Genomic DNA, 20,372 nt, shown 5'->3' with positions numbered 1-20,372 from the left:
AGTGCCCAGGTGTTATGGCATTTCACCCAAAGAAGCCTAGAAAAGGCTTGACTTTTCTGTAATCTCAGGGGAGGAAGAGGAAGACATGATTTCCTCATCCACCGTTCTGTTGGTCTCGTGTTCCCAGGGGCCCTGAGAGGTCGTGTCACCTGTTGAAGTGTACCAGGCTGTTCCCTGGATCACACAGACGAGGCCAGGCTGGCAGCAGGGCTGGGAGGAATGATGTGTAGTTCAGGTTATTTTGGAAAACTGCCTGGCCAGTTCTAAGTGTGGGCCAGACACTGGGTGCCTTACCAGGTTGGAGGAGCTGTGGCACCACCTGCAGTCAAAGGTAGAACCAGGTCTGCTTTTTGGGCTTCTCCTCCAGGCTGCCATTGTTCATGGGCCTAGGCTCCAGAGGTGCCCGTTTATGGTTCTAAATTTCCAGTTTCTGGAGAGGAAAAATGCTTAGTTTAATCTCAGGCATCCGATTGATCAAATAGTCATGGCCAGCAGGTAAGATCCTGTGGTACAGACATGGCCACCAAGAGCCCCCGTGCCAGTTACTGGGGAGTGACCTAGAGAAGGGAGCATTGGCATGAGCGGGAAGCCTCCCTCCGGGTATCTGCTACACAGCTGTAAAAAGGCTTTGTTGGAACACCTTTCTTTACTTTTTGGAAAAGTGTTCAGTGGGGCAGAATTGTGTTTGAAATGTAAGCCTGGGTTGGGGTGAAAGTTGTTACAGGATTGTCAAGGTGATTAACTGAAATGCCATACATGTAAAAACACTTATCTCGTGCCTGATACATGATATCCCCCCGATGAATATTAACAGTATATTGTGATAATAATTCTAACAACTGCATAGTTTTTATATGCAGTTTCTAAACTTTGAACTTCTTTGAACCCATGACGCAGAATCCTAAATCAACTCTTAGCCAGTGGGACAGCCAAGGAACACAGGGTGCCTTTGGGCACAGCCTTCTTTTACCACACATGGTTAGAAGGTGTTGGTGGAGGGAGGGGTAAAGAAAGGAGCTCCTGTGTGTAAAATGTGTCCTTAATTCATTTACTATTCTCTTGGCTGCTTTTTCTGATCTCCTGGCACCTGTCTTTCTCTCAGTGGTTTGCTTCCCTGCATCCCCCGGCTGAGGCTGGGCGGCTGGGGCGCGTCCACGTGCTCTATACGCACACAGGCAGTCTTGTGTGGAGTGCTGGTTTCCAAGTCCTCTTTCGGGAGCGTGGAGAGAGGACTTTGCATGCCCCACTTTTGAGATTATGTACTGATTGCAGGCCCTTGTGGAACGCTTTTCCCTAAAGTAGAGGGTCCTGATCTTGTTCATGCCAGACGTGGGGAAGAGCACTAAGTGAAGAACCCAAAGGTATTGGGCCTTAGGTTGTTTCTTCATGGTGCTATTGCAAGGATCCTGGTCAGGATGAGAGCAGGTGTGCAGAAGGGCTTTGTGACTGCTGAGAGTGAGAGGCAGCAGTGTCGATGCCGGGGCTTCCTCACTAACCTGGGGCTGTGGAAATTGGTAAGAGCGGAGTCCTCTGTGCTGACCCCGGAGGGGGCTCTTTGGTTGGAGCTTCCCAGAAGGGGTTACCATCTGCCATTGTATGTCGAAACCCATCCTTCCATCTATTCATTTGTTCATTCATCAATCATTCATTTATTCAGCCAGCCGGCAATTATGTACTGAGCTCTCTTACTGTATGATCGGCAGTGTTCAAGGAACTGAGTGAATAAAAAACAAAAAATCTTAGCCTTCATTGAGCTTGCATTCCAGTGGGGGGGACTGAAAGTAAACAAGATAAATAAATAAAATATGCAGGGCCTTTGTACCAGCAGACGTGGTGCTTGGGGACCCAGGGGTTGTCACCCTGAAACAGGTGTCCCTCTTCTCTATTGCTCACACTGTTTCTATCATGGTGTGTACCACACTGCTTCCTACCCTACACTGTGAGCACCATGAGTGCAGAGATTGAGTTGGATTCACCATATTTCTCTGGTGCCTGGTTAGGGCCTGAAAGACACATGGAAGGCACACAATGTGGTAATCAAACCGTAGTCAACTATATAAAGAGGGTAAAAGTGAAAAGTCCCACAGGTACCCACTAATGTCACCAGTTTCCTGGGTATCTTTCCTGGAATTAGTCTATTTTATAGTATATATATATGTAAATGACACGTTTAAATGCTCTTTTCACTTTTCCTTTTAGAGCTTCTTTAATTTTTGTTAACAGCTCTGTTCCATTGTATGGATGTACCATAACTTATTGAATCAGTTCCTAGTGACACTTATGATGTTACTTGCAATCTTTTGCTATGATGAACACTCCACAGTGAACAATGTTGTTCATAGTCATTCATACACATGCAAGTCCTTCTGCAGGATAAATCCCTAAAAGTGGGATTACTGAATTAGAGGTTATCGCACTCTGATTTGTAAAGTGGGGACAAAGAAATGAGGCCCAAGTGTGGACTAATGACCATATGTGTAGTGGACAAGTTACCAGTCCCTGTGAACCTTCTGCCCAAGGCCTTCAGGTGTCTGATATATTTTTGTTTCTGTACCAGGCCGGAGAATCTATGTTCAATCGTGCTAAGCTCCTCAACATCGGCTTTCGAGAAGCCTTGAAGGACTATGACTACAACTGCTTTGTGTTTAGCGACGTGGACCTCATTCCAATGGATGACCATAACGCCTACAGGTGTTTTCCACAGCCAAGGCACATTTCTGTCGCAATGGATAAGTTTGGATTTAGGTAAGAGGTGTTCAGCCAGAGTCTGTAGTAAACATGTTTCTCTCGTATGTTGCCTGGGAAGTGCAGTTCCTTCAGCTCAGGAGTGTCTGTTTAGGCTCTGGAGGAGAATGCCTCATTTGAGAAATGGGTGCTCTTTAAGCGTTAAGTCAGTTATTATTTGAGAAGGAAAGATGGGTCCAGAAATACGGGTAGTCTCTGCACATACAGACAGGAGCAGGTTATAACGTTTTGGAAGGCTTCCATCTTTAGGCTCTAAACATGTACTGTATTTTCTTGCTTTGTTCTTTCCCCTGCCCCACACAGTTGGGGAAACAAATTGGAATAATTTTTCGCCCTCTGAATTCTTGAGCTTGGATACCTTAGCAGATGTTCCTTGGCACTTTAAGAAGGGACATGATTCTCTTTCCCAGTAGAACACAGACTTCTGCTTAAATGCAGAGCCCAAACATTTCCATCGAAATGCCTCTAGTGAAGAGGCCACCCCAGACGCCCTACTAGGGTATAATCCAAAGCCTATTGTCGTAGGTGGGAAAGGGCCTTGTAGTCCATTGTATCAGACTCTTTTTATCCTCATCATTTCTTCCTACTGTCTCTTGCTGGGGGCATGAGGGCAATGATGTGAATATAGATGTGTCTGAAGTCCTTCCCCCAGATCAAAGGTATTCAGGCCCTAAACTTTCTGTCTTAAAGGGAGAAAAATTTGAATGTAACATCACTTTTATTTATTTATTTAATTAATTTATTTTTTGAGACTGAGTCTCAACTCTGTTGCCCAGGCTAGAGTGCCATGACGTCAGCCTAGCTCACAGCAACCTCAAACTCCTGGGCTCAAGCAATCCTACTGCCTCAGCCTCCCGAGTAGCTGGGACTACAGGCATGTGCCACCATGCCTGGCTAATTTTTCTATATATATTTTTAGTTGTCCATATAATTTCTTTCTATTTTTAGTAGAGACAGGGGTCTCGCTCTTGCTCAGGCTGGTCTTGAACTCCTGAGCTCAAACAAATCACCCTCCTCGGCCTCCCAGAGTGCTGGGATTACAGGCGTGAGCCACCTCACTCAGCCTACTACAAGGCCCTTTCCCACCTACGACAATCACTTTTAGACTCTTCAGAAATCACTTTGCCCGTTTGTCTTCCCTCCCTCCCTATTTGTATAGCTTCTTCTTCTCGAAATACGCAGGTCCATACCCTGACCCCTCTCAATTCCTGCCTTGGAGCCTGGTGGTGAACCCGGATGGGGCCCAAGGGGTCATCTGATTCCTTGCCACAGCACCATGTTTGTTTCACAGACAGCCAGTCAGGTTTGGGGATGGGGCAGGTAGTTGAGAAAGGAGCTGGGACAGCAAAACCAAATCTTGTGAATTTTATATGTACTTCCCCTTGAAGTGGCTAAGAAGCCAGTTCTGTAAAGACACTGATTATCAAAACACCGCAATGGCCTGGCCACCTTTGGTTCAGACCCTCACGGTAAAAGTGTGGACAGTAGCATGGGGTGTGCCAAAAAGTGGATGACTCGGCACCAAAGTGAGGACACCTAATTACAACAGGTTCAGTAAAGCAGCCTCCGGGGGTCTTTGCTTGTGGATACTTGCAGTCAGAATTCCTGAATGCATTTGAAAATAATAATTGCATCTTTATTTTCATATGCTCTATATGGTTTGGCTGACTTCCCCCTCAAAGTCTGAGTCAGAATGTTCCTTAATTTATGTGATGGGTTTTGGTCTCTTTGGATTCCAGTAAGAGCATGAGTGTGGTTTGGAGTCACACTCAGGATCAACACAAAACTGCAGCCCTTAGAGAACCCACAGGAAGGCATTGGGGCACGTCCTGATTATTGACATTTCTCATTAGCACTTATTCTGTGTTCCTCAGGAGTTGACAAGTCATAACCATTGAGATACTGAAATACAAAAATTTTTGGAAGGATGAGAACCCAGGTGCCATGCTACTTGCTTGGAAAATATAAAAATAGGTTCGCCATTATGCATTTTGTTTAGTCAGGATAAAGCAGAAATTCCAAAGAAAATTTTATTTTAGCAAATTTCTAGAAATGCTGCCTCAACTATTAGGGTCAGTGTTCAAGCCAAAGAATGAAAAGCTAGAATGGTAGATGGGATAGAGGGTGGGCTGGGGGGGGTCCAAGACAGTGGGCATACGGAGACTAAAACAATCTCAGATGCCAGGACCTCCTGCATAAGGACTTCATTTGCAGGAGGAGGGCACAGGGGAAGCAGATTCCTCAGCCACTCTGGAAGAGCTGGGCTTATGCCTGCTCTTGTTACTGACTGATTTTCTAGATAACTGTAGAAACAGCTCTGTATTCTTGGAAAGAAGATTCTACTTTTGATATCTGTGTCTTCAAGATAACCTGAGCCCTGATATAAAAGCAAAACAAGCTAAACCTTCATAAATCTCCCATCAAAAAATTCCAGAGAATAAAGAATAACTTTAAAAGTGTGTATGTTTTCAGTAAGCTTTGTTTTGGAGATTTTAAGACTTAACTAACCACTGGTCCTGTGTGTATGTTTCTCCCCCAGCTTGCCTTATGTTCAGTATTTTGGAGGTGTGTCTGCTCTAAGTAAACAACAATTTCTCAGGATCAATGGATTTCCTAATAATTACTGGGGCTGGGGAGGAGAAGATGATGACATTTTTAACAGGTAATGATCACAACTGAGATCTCCATTGTCAACTTTCATGTCCAGTTTTTGAATGAGTGAGTGCTTGGTTATTCTGCAAGGATTGACAGTCCCCACTCAGCCCAAATTCTTAGCTGAGTCTTCCTGTAGGTCCTGAAAAGGGCCTTTAGGAAAATGAGCTTCTGATATTTTTGGATTAGCTTTGGAAAATGTAAAATGGGAACCAAGTGAAGGGATGAGTTTACTTTGACTTGCCGTGTGCCATTTCATACTGAAGGAGTAAATATATGTTCTTTGTAAAAATTCAGCATTTCATTGTGAGCCCCTTTCAGCATAAAACAAGTTTCCTTGGGAAGAATCTTAACTTTCTGCACAGAAACTTTGTTATATTTCTATTTTAGAGTATTAGTGGGGTTTTCTTTGTTGTTTGTTTGTTTGTTTTTGACACAAGGTCTCGCTATGTTGCCCAGGCTGGTTTTGAACTCCTGGCCTCAGGTGATCCTCCAACCTCAGTCTCCTGGGTAGCTGGGACTACAGGTGTTTGCCACCATGCACAGCTTATTTTGAAGTCATTTTAACATACACAAAACAGGGTAATGACCCATTTGGCCCTAACAACCATCATGCCATGGCCAATCCTGCCCCATCCGTATCCTAGGCCTCTTTTTAAGCTGGTAAACCATTATCATTTAAGTTGTCTTTACAGGTGGTAAAAACAATCTATCAGTAGCATTTGGGTTTTGGTTTTGGTTTTTTTGTGTGCGTGTGTGTGACAGTCTTGCTCTGTTGTCCTTGGTAGAGTTCAGTGGCATTATCATAGCTCACTGCAACCTCAGACTCCTCCTGGGCTCAAGCAATCCTCTTGCCTCAGCCTCTTGAATAGCTGGGACTACAGGCTCTTGCCATGTGCCCAGCTAATTTTTCTATTTATATTAGAGATGAGGTCTCACTCTTGCTCAGGCTGGTCTCAGAACTCCTGAGCTCAAGCAGTCTTCTGGCCTCAGCCTCCCAGAGTTTATCAGTGGCATTTGAAACCACATTGTTCTGCTCAGTCCTCTCTGGAAATGGAGGCTTCAACCCCACCAGCTGTTGAAAAGAAGCACCTTTTCCCTCTGCGAACCAGTCTGAACTTGTCACTGACTTTTATATCAGAACACACCCTTGTGCAGCCTTTTTTAATTGGAGTACATTTATTTGCTCAATTAACAGGAGTCTGTCAGAGCAACACCTAAGTCGTTCAGGGTTACCATTGTGTGAGAACTTGACATAGACCCAGGTCTTTAATATAGGCCTTGAAGGAAAGTTGAATTTTAGAACACGCAGGTTGTTTATCAAGCATGCATGCACTTATTGAGCATCTGCTGCATGTAGAGCACTATGCCAGGCAGGCCCAATGAGGAGGACACTGAAAACCTGAACATAGAGCCCAGAAAGAAGCAAACCTGCTTCCACAGATCCACCCCTGGGCAAACACTCTGGACCTATATGATAGTGTGCAGGGTTGATAGGATACCACAGCCCTGAATGATCAGCATGGCTGGGGAGCAAGGGGGCATCGAAGGTCTGGAAGGATAGGAGATGTGTGAGCAACTATCTTGAAAGAGAAAAGACCTAACATTTATCGTGACCTACTTACCATATGCCAGGCACCAGGATTAGCACTCAGGGAAGGCAAAGCCAGGAACCTTGAAGTCATCCAAGATCAACCAGTCCTGCCTCTTAACCAACTGTGTTATTTCTGCTATTGGGGCTTTAATTTTGATCCTCATTCCTTTTCTCTGAAACAACACAGAATCTTCCACCCTGTTCTGGCTGCCTCTAGTCTTGTTCTCTGCCCTCCAAGCTAATACTACTTAGACAGAGAGACTTCCCCATGGTCAAAAGCTTGTGGGGGAACGATGCACGTTATATCCCTTTCAGACGCTGGCACTGCTGGGTGCTATGAGAAGGCCTTGCTCTTCTTTTCGGCCTCATCACCTGCCACTTCCCACCCCAGACCCTTGTCACCAGTCCCCAGAAATTTACGTTGCTCCCTGAGGGCACCATGCTTGCTGTCACCTCCATGTCCCTGCGTGTGCTGTTTTGGCCACCCAGGGTGCTCTGGCAGACACCTGTTCATCCTCACAACTTGGCTCTGTCCAGTTGGCTCTGGCAGAGTTGGCTGCTCCTTCTTCCGTGCCCCCAGCCCCATCTTCCTCTCCTCACCTCCGTGCCGGCACCAAAGGCTTTATGTTGTGTGCACCCACCCTGTGAGTTTTGTGAGGGCAGACACCCCAGTGCCTGGCACATGGTAGGCAGCACCACAAACTGCAGAACCGGTTGTAAAAGGACATGGAGTAGTAGTGTGAGTTTTAACCAATGTTGTGCTGTGCTGGGTTCTGGCATGATGCTGGGTGTGGGTCGAGTGAGAACCCAAAGCAGGATGGTGTAGGGTAACAGTCTTGCAGCTGGGACTATCTCTGTGACAATGACTTTTCCCCTTACTCTTTGCAGATTGGTTTTTAGAGGCATGTCTATATCTCGCCCAAATGCTGTGGTTGGGAGGTGTCGCATGATTCGCCACACAAGAGACAAGAAAAACGAACCCAATCCTCAGAGGTACATTCTACGTTTATTCTTATTCCTTCATTCCCCTCTAGGATGGGGAAGACAGGCTGCAGAAAGGAGGCTCTGGAGAAGGCTCTGTGCCTCAAGGGAAACTGGGAGGCAGGGGAGTACGTTTAATGATTTCTTTTTAGGATTTTTGTTTTGACACCATCCCTTTGCCCTTTTTCCTTCTAGGTTTGACCGAATTGCACACACAAAGGAGACAATGCTCTCTGATGGTTTGAACTCACTCACCTATGAGGTATTGGATATACAGAGATACCCATTGTATACCCAAATCACAGTGGAAATCGGGACACCAAGCTAGCGTTTTGGTACGCGAATAAGAGACCTGAAAATAGCCAGGGACCTTTGCTGTGTGTCTCTGCCATTCTGCTGGGCTGGTCCCTCATTTTACCAATCTGAGTGACAGGTCCCCTTCGCTCATCATTCAGATGCCTTTCCAGATGACCGGGACAATTGAGATATTTTGCCCCAAACTTGGCTCGGCATGTGACTTCTTAGCTCTACGAGGCTTCTTTCATTGTAGAAACTGTCAGCCTTTGCGGGGACATTCTCGATGTGTTCACAGTGTCATCCCCAAAGAGTCAGAACTGTACACAGCCCAAAATTTGGTGACTGTGGGACTCATTTCCAGTGATAATACTGCTAAATTGTTGTGAAATAGGACAGAATTTCTCTAAATTATGGTGTTCTCAGTACTGAATGAAAAATTGGAGAGTGCTGCTGAAATTGGATTGGTGTGATATTTTTTTGGTTATCATATTTTAACAGAAAAACACAATTTCGGTTATTTCATGCTCCCCCCCCCCAACTTCTTTCAGTGGTATGCAACTATTACAATCACTGTGTGTGTGTGTGTGTGTGTGTGTGTGTCTGTCTGTCTGTCTGTCTGTCTTAGCAAAAGAATTTTAGAACTTGAGCCTTGGACCTTTTGTCCTGCTAATGTGTGAATTCCAAGGCAACTTTAGCCAACAGAGCAAAAGCCTTGGGTATTCCCACATTCAGTGGTCTCTCTCCAGACTGTCTGATTTCTGAATGTAAAGATTTTTTTTTAATAGCAGTTTGTAGTGTTTTAAAGAAAGAACAAATTGAGTTCTAATTATGATCTAGCTTGATTTTGTGTTGATCCAAATTTGCATAGCTGTTTAGCGTTAAGTCATGACAATTTATTTTTCTTGGGCATGCTATGTAAACTTGAATTTCCTATGTATTTTTATTGTGGTATTTTAAATGTAGGGAGGGGATTGAGCATTTTTTTAGGGAAAAATAATAATGTATGCTGTAGTGGCCACACATAGGCCTATGATTTAGCTGGCAGGCCAGGTTTTATGAAGAGCAAAATCACCTTCTGGTCCCTTGACAGGCAGGGCCTTCCAGTCAGCATTATCCTGCCAGACCTCTGGGACAGAGACCTGGGAGACACAAGCCCTTGCAGAACTCCCCCTCTCCCCAGGTGGGCAGGGTGGAGGGAACCTCAACCTCCTTGGACTGACCCCTCAGGGCCCTAGGCTGTGGGGTTGTAAATAACAGCAGTCAGGTTGTTTACCAGCCCTTCGTACCTCCCCAAGTGGAGGGAACCTCCTTTCTGGCAGCTGGGGCCCCGTCCCTGGGAAGCTCTGCCAGCCACACTCCCCGGCCCACACTGCATTACCAGTTCTCCTTCTTCCTCCTTCCTTGCTTGCCCTGCCTTTCTCCTTCCTCTCCCTTTTTGTTCCTTTGTCTCTTGCTTGTTCCCTAAAACTTGACTGTGGCACTCAGGGTCAAACAGACTATTCATTCTCCAGCATGAATGTGCCTTTTAATTAGCGATCTAGAAGGAAGTTCAGTGGAACCCACACCCCAACTCCCTCCCAAGAACTCTGGTGCCTAAAGCTTCCCATTCCACCTCAGGTTTTTAGCAGGTGCTCCCACCCCAGTGAGGCTCACCCACGGGGATGTCTTTCGTAAGCCCACCTCTGCTGGGAGACGTTTAGCCGCCTGGGGTAAGATGGCATGAGGCACTTCCTTTGCTGAGTGTCTTTGCCGGGTCCAGCCTGGGCTGAGGTCCTGAGATTCCGCTGCCTAGTCGCAGGGTTGAGCCCTCTGCTCATGGCAGACCCCAACCACTGCCCTCCTGGGCACCAGCCCTCCGTGTGGAGGCTGGGCTGGTGCCTGGCCCCAGTCTTATCTGTGCCTTTAATGCTTCCAGCATCTCACATGGTAACTTGGTTCTCTTTCCAAAAGCCTTTGTATTGGTTAACAATTATTTCCTACTGCAGAAGCAGCTGGGCTATGCAAAAAGTATTTCTCTGTCAGTTCCCCACTCCATAATAAGGATGTTATTAAAACCAGGAATGACTGCACTGAGAGAGGGTTTTGGGAAATGCAAAGAATAAAGGCCTCTCTGTCCCCAGATTCTGACTTTTCCAAAGTGCCTTACAAGAAAGGAGACAAATGCCCTGACTGGTAACTTCTTTGTTACTTACTTTACTCTTCAAATAAAGTTCTACTTTTTCTTTTTTCTTTCTTTTTTTCATTACGTTTTTGTTCATGTCAAGTATTTGGCTCATTCTCAGAACCAAGGGAAATGCCGCCTCACCCATTCCTCCCATTTGCTGACTTAATGCTCTCAGGGGGCCAAGGCACGTTCGGCCTGGTCACTTGCCTGGTCCACGAGGTGCTGCGGGCCCTCTTTCCTCACTGGGGGCTGCTAGGGCTGAGGGTTCGGGGAGCATTTCTTTTGCTTGGGAGTTATGACCATGATGTTGTCATGTGCTGTGCCTTTCTTTGTTTCTGTCCATGCCATTGCTCGTGACGCTGTGTGAAGTGGCCTTTGGGAAAGATCAGAGGACAGAGGTGGCACAGGAGGGTAAAGACAATGCTGCACTGGCCCTCAGCCTGGGCAGGTCTCTGCTGACCGCTGGGCTGGGCCTGGGGGGCCCCACACAGCCAAGACGACAGCTTTCGTGTCCTACAGACCTGTTGTGCTATGTATTTTGATTTCCTGTGTATGCAAATGTGTGTATTTACCATTGTGTGTTGGGGGGGGGGTCTGACCTTGATGTTCAAAACAAAAGTGTATTTTTGCCTTTAAAATCCAGTAATATAACGTGAATAAATGACCCTATCTTTGTAACCACAGATCATTTCTCTTTGCTTTGTTCAAGGGGTATCATGGTTGTGGGGAGGGGTCGGGTAGGGTTGTGGCTGTAGCTGGGACAACAGGCATGTACCACCATGCCTGGCTATAATTGTGACCTGTACTGACAGGGCTGTCTCCTGGGCTGTGCTCTACATAGTACACAAGCCTCCCTGGAATCAGATATTTCCCCATCTGAAACTCATTTTCCTTATCTGTGAAATGGGAATGGTAACACATGGAGAATTTTTTGAGGCTTCAAAGAGATGCTATATCTAAAACAATGACTGATGCCTCACAGGTACTCACTACATAGTAGCTAGTGCCATTTCAAAGTAGAATTTTTATCCCTAGCAGTTCTCTGGCTACATTTTGCTTTTTTTTTTTTTTTTTACTCTTGCAGAGGATGGTTTTTAACAATTGCCAAGATGGTTCAGATATTAGATCTCAGAGCCATTTGTACAAGGTGCTCACAGTGTAACTTAAATGGAATTATCCAAAACAAAGTTCCTTGTCAGTTTCAGGAAATTTAACCAGATGCTTTTTAGAGTCCTAATTGTTACCTAGGCCATTAGAAGCCCCAGGCATCTCCCTGGTAGCCCTGGGTCAGGCACCAGCAGCCTCTCACATGCTGGTTGGATTGAATTGGCACTCACAGAAATGGGCCAGAGGAAACCAGTGTGCAGGAGAGGTGCCGTCCCAGGTGAGGGGCCCTGCTAGCATGAAGCTGTGAAGGCAGGAATCACCTGGGAAATAGGGGCAGGCAGGGCAGCCCCTGTAGCCATTCCAGGGCCATCCAGCTGCCTTCATCCATCCATGTGACTGCTGGAGGGATCCCGGGTGGCCACAGGCCTGAGCAGAGGTGGCCCAGGGTTCAGATCTGACCTTCAAACAGGATGACTCTGGTCCTTGGGACAAAGTGCTGCCTTACAGCATCTGACAAAAAAGCAAAGTGTTTTTACTTTTCCTCTCACACACCGCCACTCTCAGCACTTCACTTTGACCCCAGATGTGAGGGGATTTCTCCCCACCAACAAGCAACTCTCCAGTGGACACCAGCTGGGAGGCCTACAATTTAACTCAATTCTGACACTATCTACCTAGAAATTGCATCAGATCCCACAGGTTGAGGGCTCAGTCTCACAAGATTGTCCCCACTTCACATGCCAGTCACAAGTAATAGGTTGTGACCTATACTTCTTTTTAAAATTTTCTTTATTTTTTAGAGACAGGGTCTTGCAATGTTGACCAAGCTGGCCTCAAACTCCTGGGCTCAAAGGATTCTCCCACCTCAGCCTCCCTAGTAGCTGGGACGACAGGCATGCACCACCACGCCTGGCTATAGTTGTAACCTGTACTTCTGACAGACTAGCTATGAATCGGGGTTCCCTTAGCCCTACCTCGGGTTTGATTAATATTACAAAGGACACAGATGAACAGCCAAATGGAGAGATGCATAAAGCAAGGCGTGTGGGAAGGGGAGAGGAGCTTCCACGACCTCTCCAGGTGCGCCACCCTCTAAGCACCTCCATGTGTTCAGCCGCATTTTTAATAAAGGCTTCGTCATATAGGCATGATTGATTACATCTCTGGCCATTGCTGGTCAACTCGACCTTCAGTGCTGCTCCCCTTCCTGGAGGATGAGAGGTGGGGCTGAAAGTTTCAAGCTTCTAATCATGGCTTGGTCTTTTTGGTGACCAGACCCCACCCAGAAGCCTACCCAGAGTCACTTCATTAGGACAAAAGACGCTCCTATCACCCAGGAAATTCCGAGGGATTAGGAACTCTCTCAGGAACCAGGGTCAAAGACCAAATATTAGCACAAAAGATTCTCCTAGCACCCCTATTGCTCAGGAAATTATAAGGGTGTTAGGAGCTCTGTGCCAGGAACCTGGAGCAGAAAACAAACATGTATCTTTTATTATATCACAATATCACACAGGACTTTGCAACAGTAAGGTCTGAGTTAAGTGGAACACACAAAGTGAAAAGAAAGTTCACCTTTCCCTCCCCAAAGACACACAGATGCATACATCCTAACACGTATAACACGCCTGACATGTGCCTATCCAACATGCCTGGGTTGAAATCCTGAAGATTAAGTGAGTTACTACTGTACTTACAAAACAGTAAGAACATGCCTGGCTCGTAATAAGCGTTGTAAGTGTGATAAATGATTGTTTCATTTTTAAAAATGCACGTGGGCACATGTGTTGACATATGCCTACAGACTGCCGTGTATACATTACACAGATAGACGTACGCACACTCCCAAGTGCGGGTCTCTCCTTTTTCCTCTTCTAGGGCACATGACTTGAACCTCGCTACATGGCAGTTGGGTGGGTGAACCTCAGGGTAAGGGGCTGCCTCTCCTCTGGAGACACCCAGGACCCCACTGGAGTGAAGGTGTTTGGAACGGCAGCCTTGGGGAGGGAGGAGGTTGACCACCCCTGCTCCATGGGCTCCAAGGAGGGAGGTAGGGTGGAAGGAAGGGGACCAAGGATAGGCTCCTGGAATTGGCCGTCCTCGAGAAGTGCTCTGTCTCTTGTCTCCCACTTCACACAGGACCCAGAAGAACCGAGCTTGGGCCAGGCAGAGCCCAGGAATCATGAGAGTGGGTTTGGTGGGCACCAGAGCCCCCATATACTACCTCTTTTCTGTGGGAGAGTGTGACCTGCGTGCTAAATCACTGACCTACCACTGTCCTTTGGGGGCAGGGCCGTGGTGCCTGGGAGGTGGCTGCCCCTGGAGGCCTACGAGTGGAGCCTCCCAGGCAAAGAGTGTTTGCTGCTCCTGACAGAGGCCAGGATGAGTGTGTGGCGGCGGGGAATGAGAAGATGACCACATTCTAGGGGATTAATATGTTTCTACCACACATCCAGGCTCCCCCTCCTCTTGTTCCTTCCAGGAGGTGGGAGTTCAGACATTCCTAGGGACTGATTTCTTCTTAGAACTGGAACTTCTTACCCTTTCAGAAAGGAAATGAGGTTTGTCTGGCTGAGCCGGTCACGCCAGACTAGCCTCATTTCCTTCTTTGGCAGAGTCCCGGGGCAGGGAAGGTGGCTGCAGCCTTTGTCTGGGCTTCAGGACCTGTACCCAGGCTGTGAGGTGGAGGAATCTGCAGGACACGGTTGTCATGGGTGATAGGGTCCAAAGACTGGAACCCAGAGGAACGTGGCACTTCAAGGACAAGATGTGTGCCAGGGCCACCAAGGGGAGACAGGGCACAATGATGTCACAGGGTATTTGGAGACAGTGTGGCCAGTTCATATGACCAGGAAGAAGCCATGTGAACAATGGTCCTTACCTCTGACTCTGTCGGCCTTCCCACTCGCTGTGTGGCTCTGGGCAAATCAGTTCCCCTCTCTGCATCTCTGTTTGCTTTTTTGTTTTATGACATGCTCTCAGAATCCACTCTTGGTCTCCCCATAGTTCTGCCATTCCCCCAGTAGGAAGTACCCTGGTCATAGGTTTTCTTCTCATCCCTGAGACTAACTTTTCCTGTGATCTTGAAGGCAGTCACTTTAGTTCTGGATCTTCATTTGTAAAAACAGCAGGGTCATCCCTGCCTGTTCTTCCTCCCTCCCAGGGCTTCCTTGAGCGTCACAGAGTAAATTGTCCAAGTTCTACTCTGTGAGGCCGGAGGGCTGGGATGTCATTGCTGATGCTGTGCCCCTGCAGGCTCTGGGCAGACGCTTCCTGCCCACACGTTGATGGCTGCCCCTCGGAAGCACTTCTTTGTCTCCATTCTTCCCCTCACCTGCTCCCTGCTTGAGTTTTCCAAACTCAGGCTTCCTGATCACCCCCTACCGAGTTCAACAGGCTGGAGAGTACCCAGGGACCTGAGGGAGAAGCACAGGGACAGGGCAGGTGGCTAAGCCTCTGCTCAGCTCCAGGGAAAAGCGAGTAGGATTAAGGGTGGTGTAGGAGCCACCTCCATACCCACGTTCCTTTCACTGGACCATCTGCCCTGTGATGAAGGGATCTGGGGTTTCCTGACCTTAAGAATGCTCCCAGTGGAAATGCTAATAAAAACCACAATGAGATACACCCATCAAGAAGGCTATTATTAAAAAAAAAATAAGAGTTGGCAAGTATGTACAGAAATTGGAATAATTGTGCATTGCTAGTGGGAATGTAAAATGGTACAGCCACTGTGGAAAATGGTGTGGCAATTCCTCAAAAAATTAAACATAGAATTACTACATGATCCAACAGTTCCACTGCTAGGTATACACCCAAAATAAATAAAAGCAGGGACTTGAATAGATATTTGTTCATAGCGCCGTTACTCACAATAGCCAAAAGGAAACAACTCACATGTCCATTGATGGATAAATGGACAAACAAAATGTGGTGTACACACAATGGAATATTGTTCAGCCTTAAAAAGGCAGGAAATTTTGACATTTACTACAACGTGGATGAAACTTGAAAACATGCTAATTGAAATGTCAGTCACAAAAGGACAAATGATCCCACTTATATGAGTTATCTAAAATAGTCAAATTCATAGAGACAGAAAGTAGAATCGTGGTTTCCAGGAGCCACAGGAGGAGGAATGGGAAGTTATTGTTCAATGAGTGCAGAGGTTTAGTTGGGGAAGATGAAAAACTTCTGGAAATGGATGGTGGTGATGGTAGCGCAACAATATGGATGTACTTAATGCCACAGAACCTTACACTTAAAAATGGTTAAATGAGTGTGGTGGCTCATGCATGTAATGCCAACACTTTGGGAGGCTAAGGTGGGAGGATAAATTGAGGCCAGGAGTTTGAGACCAGCCTGAGCAACATAGCGAGACCCCATCTCTACAAAAAATAAGAAAAATTAGCCAGGCATGGTGGTGCACACCTTGCAGTCCCAGCTACTTGGGATGCTGAGGCAGGAGGGTCAACTTGAGCCCAGGAGTTTGAGGTTGCAGTGAGCTATGATGACACCACTACACCCTAGCCCAAGCAACATAGCAAGACTCTGTTACCAAAAAAAAAAAAAAAAAAAAAAGTTAAAATAATCAATTTTATGTTATATATATTTTACTACAATTCAAAAAAATAAAATAAGAAGGCTCCTGGTAGTCAAGGCTTCTCCTTGTTGTTCTACTTTGGAGGTGGCAGAGTATGGTGGTTAGTTCCAGCCTCCACCTGGAGATTTGAGAGTGAGATGGGCTGGCCACATGGGTTGTGCCACCTGAGGATTGGCAATCATGGGGACTCAGCTTGGTGGCTGAATCCAGCTTGGCAGTCTGCCCCAGATGACTGGCTTTTCAGTTGCTACCCTTTCCCAGGACAAATATTGTCCTTCCCTGGGGAGGCTGGGCTGCGGCAGAGCTACAACACAGGTACAACCATCCCTTCACCAGGGGGGGCTTGGGTGGAGAAGGTGAAGCCTGGACTTAGGATCTCAGAACTGGAGAGCAAGGAGGCCCTGACTCTCAGATGTCACCTTGGTTCCCACTTACTGTTGGCAGAAACTAGAGGTTGAGCTGGAGGCTTTTTATTTATTTATGTTTTTTGAGACAGAGTTTCACTTTGTTGGCTGGGGTAGAGTGAGTGCCGTGGCGTCAGCCTAGCTCACAGCAACCTCAAACTCCTGGGCTCAAGCGCTCCTCCTGTCTCGGCCTCCCGAGTAGTAGCTGGGACTACAGGTGCATGCCATTGTGCCTGGCTAAGTTTTTGTTTCTATTTTTAGTTGCCTGGCTAATTTCTTTCTATTTTTAGTACAGACAGTGATCTCACTCTTGCTCAGGCTTGTCTCGAACTCCTGGGCTCAAACGCTCCTCCTGCCTCAGCCTTCCGAGTAGCTGGGACTACAGGCTTGCGCCACCATATCCGGCTGATTTTGATATTTCCATTTTTAGTAGAGATGGGGGTCTCACTCTTGCTCAGGCTGGTCTTGAACTCCTGACCTCAAGCAATCCTCCAGCCTCGGCCTGCCAGAGTGTTGGGATTACAGGCGTGAACCACCATGCCAGGCCAAGCTGGAGGCTTTTTCAAGGAAGAAATGACAAGCTGGGGCCAGATTATCCCTGGGGATGAAAACAGGGAGAGTCACCTAGACTGGTTCTGTCTAGATGGAGAGCAGAGTCTCTTGTGTCTGGAAGGAGAGCCTGAGTTCGATGTTAGATCCTGGGGCTGGGAGGATGGGCAGCACACTCTGGAGCCATGGCACTACAACTGGTGCTGGCGAGGGTGTTGCCACGTGGTGTGACCTTTCTGGGAGTGGACTGTAGAGAAATAAGTCTTAAAAGGGGACCTATCCTTTGACCCCACAATTCAGCCTTAGGAATTTATTGTAAGAATACCATCAAATCCACAGCCAACAAGTACGTGCAGCCTTGTTTGTCCTAGTGTTGCTGTAACCCCGGAAAATGAGAAGCCATCATCAACAGAGGACTGTGTTAGCTAAGTAAAGTGAGGGACATCCAAACAGTGAAGTACCACACAACCATTGAGAATGATGAAGTGGATCTATATTTATTGATTGGAAAGAGGTCTTAAGAAAAAAAGGAAACTACAGAATGGTATTTCCATACATGGCAGGAAAACGTATGAATAATTTAGCACAGAAATTTCTCTGTAATTGTATGTGGGAGCAGATAAGCAGAAAAAATGGAGCCGACGTTCCCTTCTCTGCACAGATTGGGGCCAGGCTCCGGTTCTGGGTGCCCCACGGACTGAGGCCTTTGTTAGCAGTGTTGGCCGTGTTGGGAGAACAAGCTGGGCTGTCCCCTAGCGGGGAGTTGCATTCCCCCGCAAGCCCCCCAGCCCTGTAAGGGAGATGGAGGCTCGAATCCGTTCACATGCGGTAGGACATAGCATGGCTGTGGGGATGCCTGAGGAGGCTGAACAGGAGCTCAACATGGGCTGGGGGGCTTCTAGCAATTCTCTCAGATTTAGAAACATGGTTATGGCTTTTCTGCCACTCTTTAGTGAGTGCAGTTGAACATTCATGCTTGTTGCACTTGTATGATAAAAACACTGAAGAAGTGAAAGAGCAGGGTTGGGAGGGAGGAGTGTGCCCTGGCTCTGGAGGGTCGAGACTGGCCTGAGCACCTGATCGGGGGCCCTGTGAGGAGCTGGAGCCCAGGAAGTGTGAGGGGGACCCCACTGCCGCAGGTCTTTGGCCCTGGAATCCCGGAGCCCTGTTGTTGAGGGAGGCCCTGACATCTGGGTTTTGACGCAGACCTGAGCCTGGAGCTGCTGGAGACTCATTTCCGGGCCAGATGTGGAACTTGGGACAATCGAGCATTGTTGGAGCCTTCAGAGTGCTCCTTGCCTGGGAAGGTGTCCTGTTGCAGTGGCTGCAGTGACTTTGGGCACTGAGGCTGAGAGGTACCCTGCCCCAGCCAGGGAAGTCACGGCCCTCACTGCCCTCACTAGAGCCTGGCGTTGGCAGCACTGCTGAGAGAAGTGCGGCCTGGGTCCAGGGCTGGACCAAGAGCACCTCTGGGGTGCAGTTGCGTGTGTTTTGTTTTGTTTTCTCTTCACAGTTTTAAAGGACTTGAGAATTTGGTAAACCTGGTGGCAGCAGCTCCATATATTCTAGGCATCAGTGTTGCTTCTGTCTGGGAGACATACAGGCACGGCTAACACTACAATTATCCAGGGCCTGATGTGCGGGGAACAGTGGGGAAGGGAGTCCCCTGGGGGTGGAGGACCCACGTACACCTGAAGAAATGGGGGTGTTTTCTGCCTCTGGAAGCATCACTCTGGGCAGCAACAACCAGTCCCTGGTTCACAGACAACACAGCTTCTTCATCCTACTGGACCTGTCCCTGCCCTGGGCCAACACCTGGTGTCCAGAAGGGCTCAGCATACTATCTGTCCCAAGGCTGTGGGGACCCAGCGGGGCAGGTGGAGAGACAGATTCCAGTAAAGCCTGGATCCCTTTGCTCTCCTTTTCCCCTCTGGACACCTTTCCTCCCCCACTGTACATCGCCTTCCCAAAGGAGGGCAATGGCCACACTATTCCCAATCCTCCTACGAGTTCTTGGCCAAAGGCATTTTCCTAAGTGAAGCCAGGGGCTGTGGTTTGTTTTGATGACTCATGATTTTTAGGCAGGCTGAACCAAGAGCTCTAAAAAGCAGGCTGTTGGGTTTAACTTCATCAATTCCAGACCTCAATGATTTGTGTTTCACATGGTTTGCTCTGGAGAGACGCTGACCTAGCCATGATGAGACCATGGAACGGGGAGAGAAAAATTGCATGCTGAGGACAGGAGAACTCTCCCCCGTGACCAACGTGTCTGTTGGGCAAGCCATCTTAGACGCAACCTGGGCCCTTCCTACCAGCTCTGACTGCCGTGCGGCTGACTCAGATGCTGTGTGTCTCTCACAGGCTTGTACACGGTGAGTCTGGCTGACGGAGCTTGGCCCTGCTGACTCCCGGGCTTTGTGGGCACTCTTCCTGTCTCGGGCCTATCCAGTCTTGCAGGTTCACTGCCCACAGCCTCCAGGAGACTGTTCCCGGGCCTTTCTTCATGGGAATCAAGGCCTTGCAGGCTGTTTCCTGGCCCCTCTCCCAACCTGAGGTGAGGACACGTCCTAGCACACTACTGGGGATGCCTCAGTTTTGGGGAATGCAGGCAGGGGGGGAGCTGAGGAAGCCCTGGACTGGGAGACCAGGATTGACCCCTGGGTGACCAAGACAGATCATCTCTCACTGGTCCTGATCTAGAACCTGGGTGGGGAGACTGTGAAGGCCCTTCAGAGCTGCCAGCTTGTGGTTCTAAGAAAACTCTAATACAGAATTCCCCTAAGGCCTCAAGGCCAGAAATAAAGGTCAACTTTGTCAATCCAGGAAATCAAAGAGGAAGGGAGGCAGGAAACAAGTACAGCCTCTGGCAGTTCTGAGGGACCTCCCCCGCCCCTCCAAGGGGCATGGCCTGGAGGCTGAAGGGAACTAGGCCTTGGCTGCATGTTTTCCTGGAAGGACATATTGCTTTTCCTTCTTCAGTCAGCCTCACCCCTTGGACCAAAGCCACAGAAACACAATGTTCTTCTTACAAATTGAAACATAAAACTTGTCCCAAGGGTCCCTAGTGGCCTAGCTCCGCTTTCTCCCAAACTGCCTTGGAGGCAGACTCCAAGGGAACCTCAGAGCACTGGAAGCCAGTGCTCTGGGAGTATCCTAGCCCTGAGCATCTGGGCTGCAAGGTCCTGCTTCAGCCCCCCTTGCCCGTAGCCAACCAGAGGGCCACTCTTCTAAGGGGACTTAGTGCTCAGGTGCCAGCTGCACTTTACCAGAGAAGAGGGG

General features: G+C 47.9%; 1 protein-coding gene across 2 annotated transcripts in view; it reads left to right on the top strand.

Moving 5' to 3' along the window:
- B4GALT1 (beta-1,4-galactosyltransferase 1) overlaps positions 1–11,110 on the top strand; it is a 50,393-nt gene extending 39,283 nt beyond the window's left edge. Inside the window, exons 3-6 of one of the 2 annotated variants that reach the window (XM_069476511.1) lie at positions 2,558–2,745; positions 5,285–5,407; positions 7,880–7,984; positions 8,168–11,110. In XM_069476511.1, the coding sequence (XP_069332612.1) occupies positions 2,558–2,745; positions 5,285–5,407; positions 7,880–7,984; positions 8,168–8,300 (549 nt within the window). In that variant the 3' untranslated portion in view covers positions 8,301–11,110. The remainder of the gene's footprint in view (positions 1–2,557; positions 2,746–5,284; positions 5,408–7,879; positions 7,985–8,167) is intronic. The other variant, XM_069476512.1, reaches the window with a different exon arrangement.
- Positions 11,111–20,372: the final 9,262 nt, after the last annotated feature.

The sequence above is a fragment of the Eulemur rufifrons genome, chromosome 7 (assembly GCF_041146395.1).
Source record: "Eulemur rufifrons isolate Redbay chromosome 7, OSU_ERuf_1, whole genome shotgun sequence".
NCBI classification, from domain to species: domain Eukaryota; kingdom Metazoa; phylum Chordata; class Mammalia; order Primates; family Lemuridae; genus Eulemur; species Eulemur rufifrons.
This window is presented reverse-complemented; position numbering and strand designations above follow the sequence as displayed.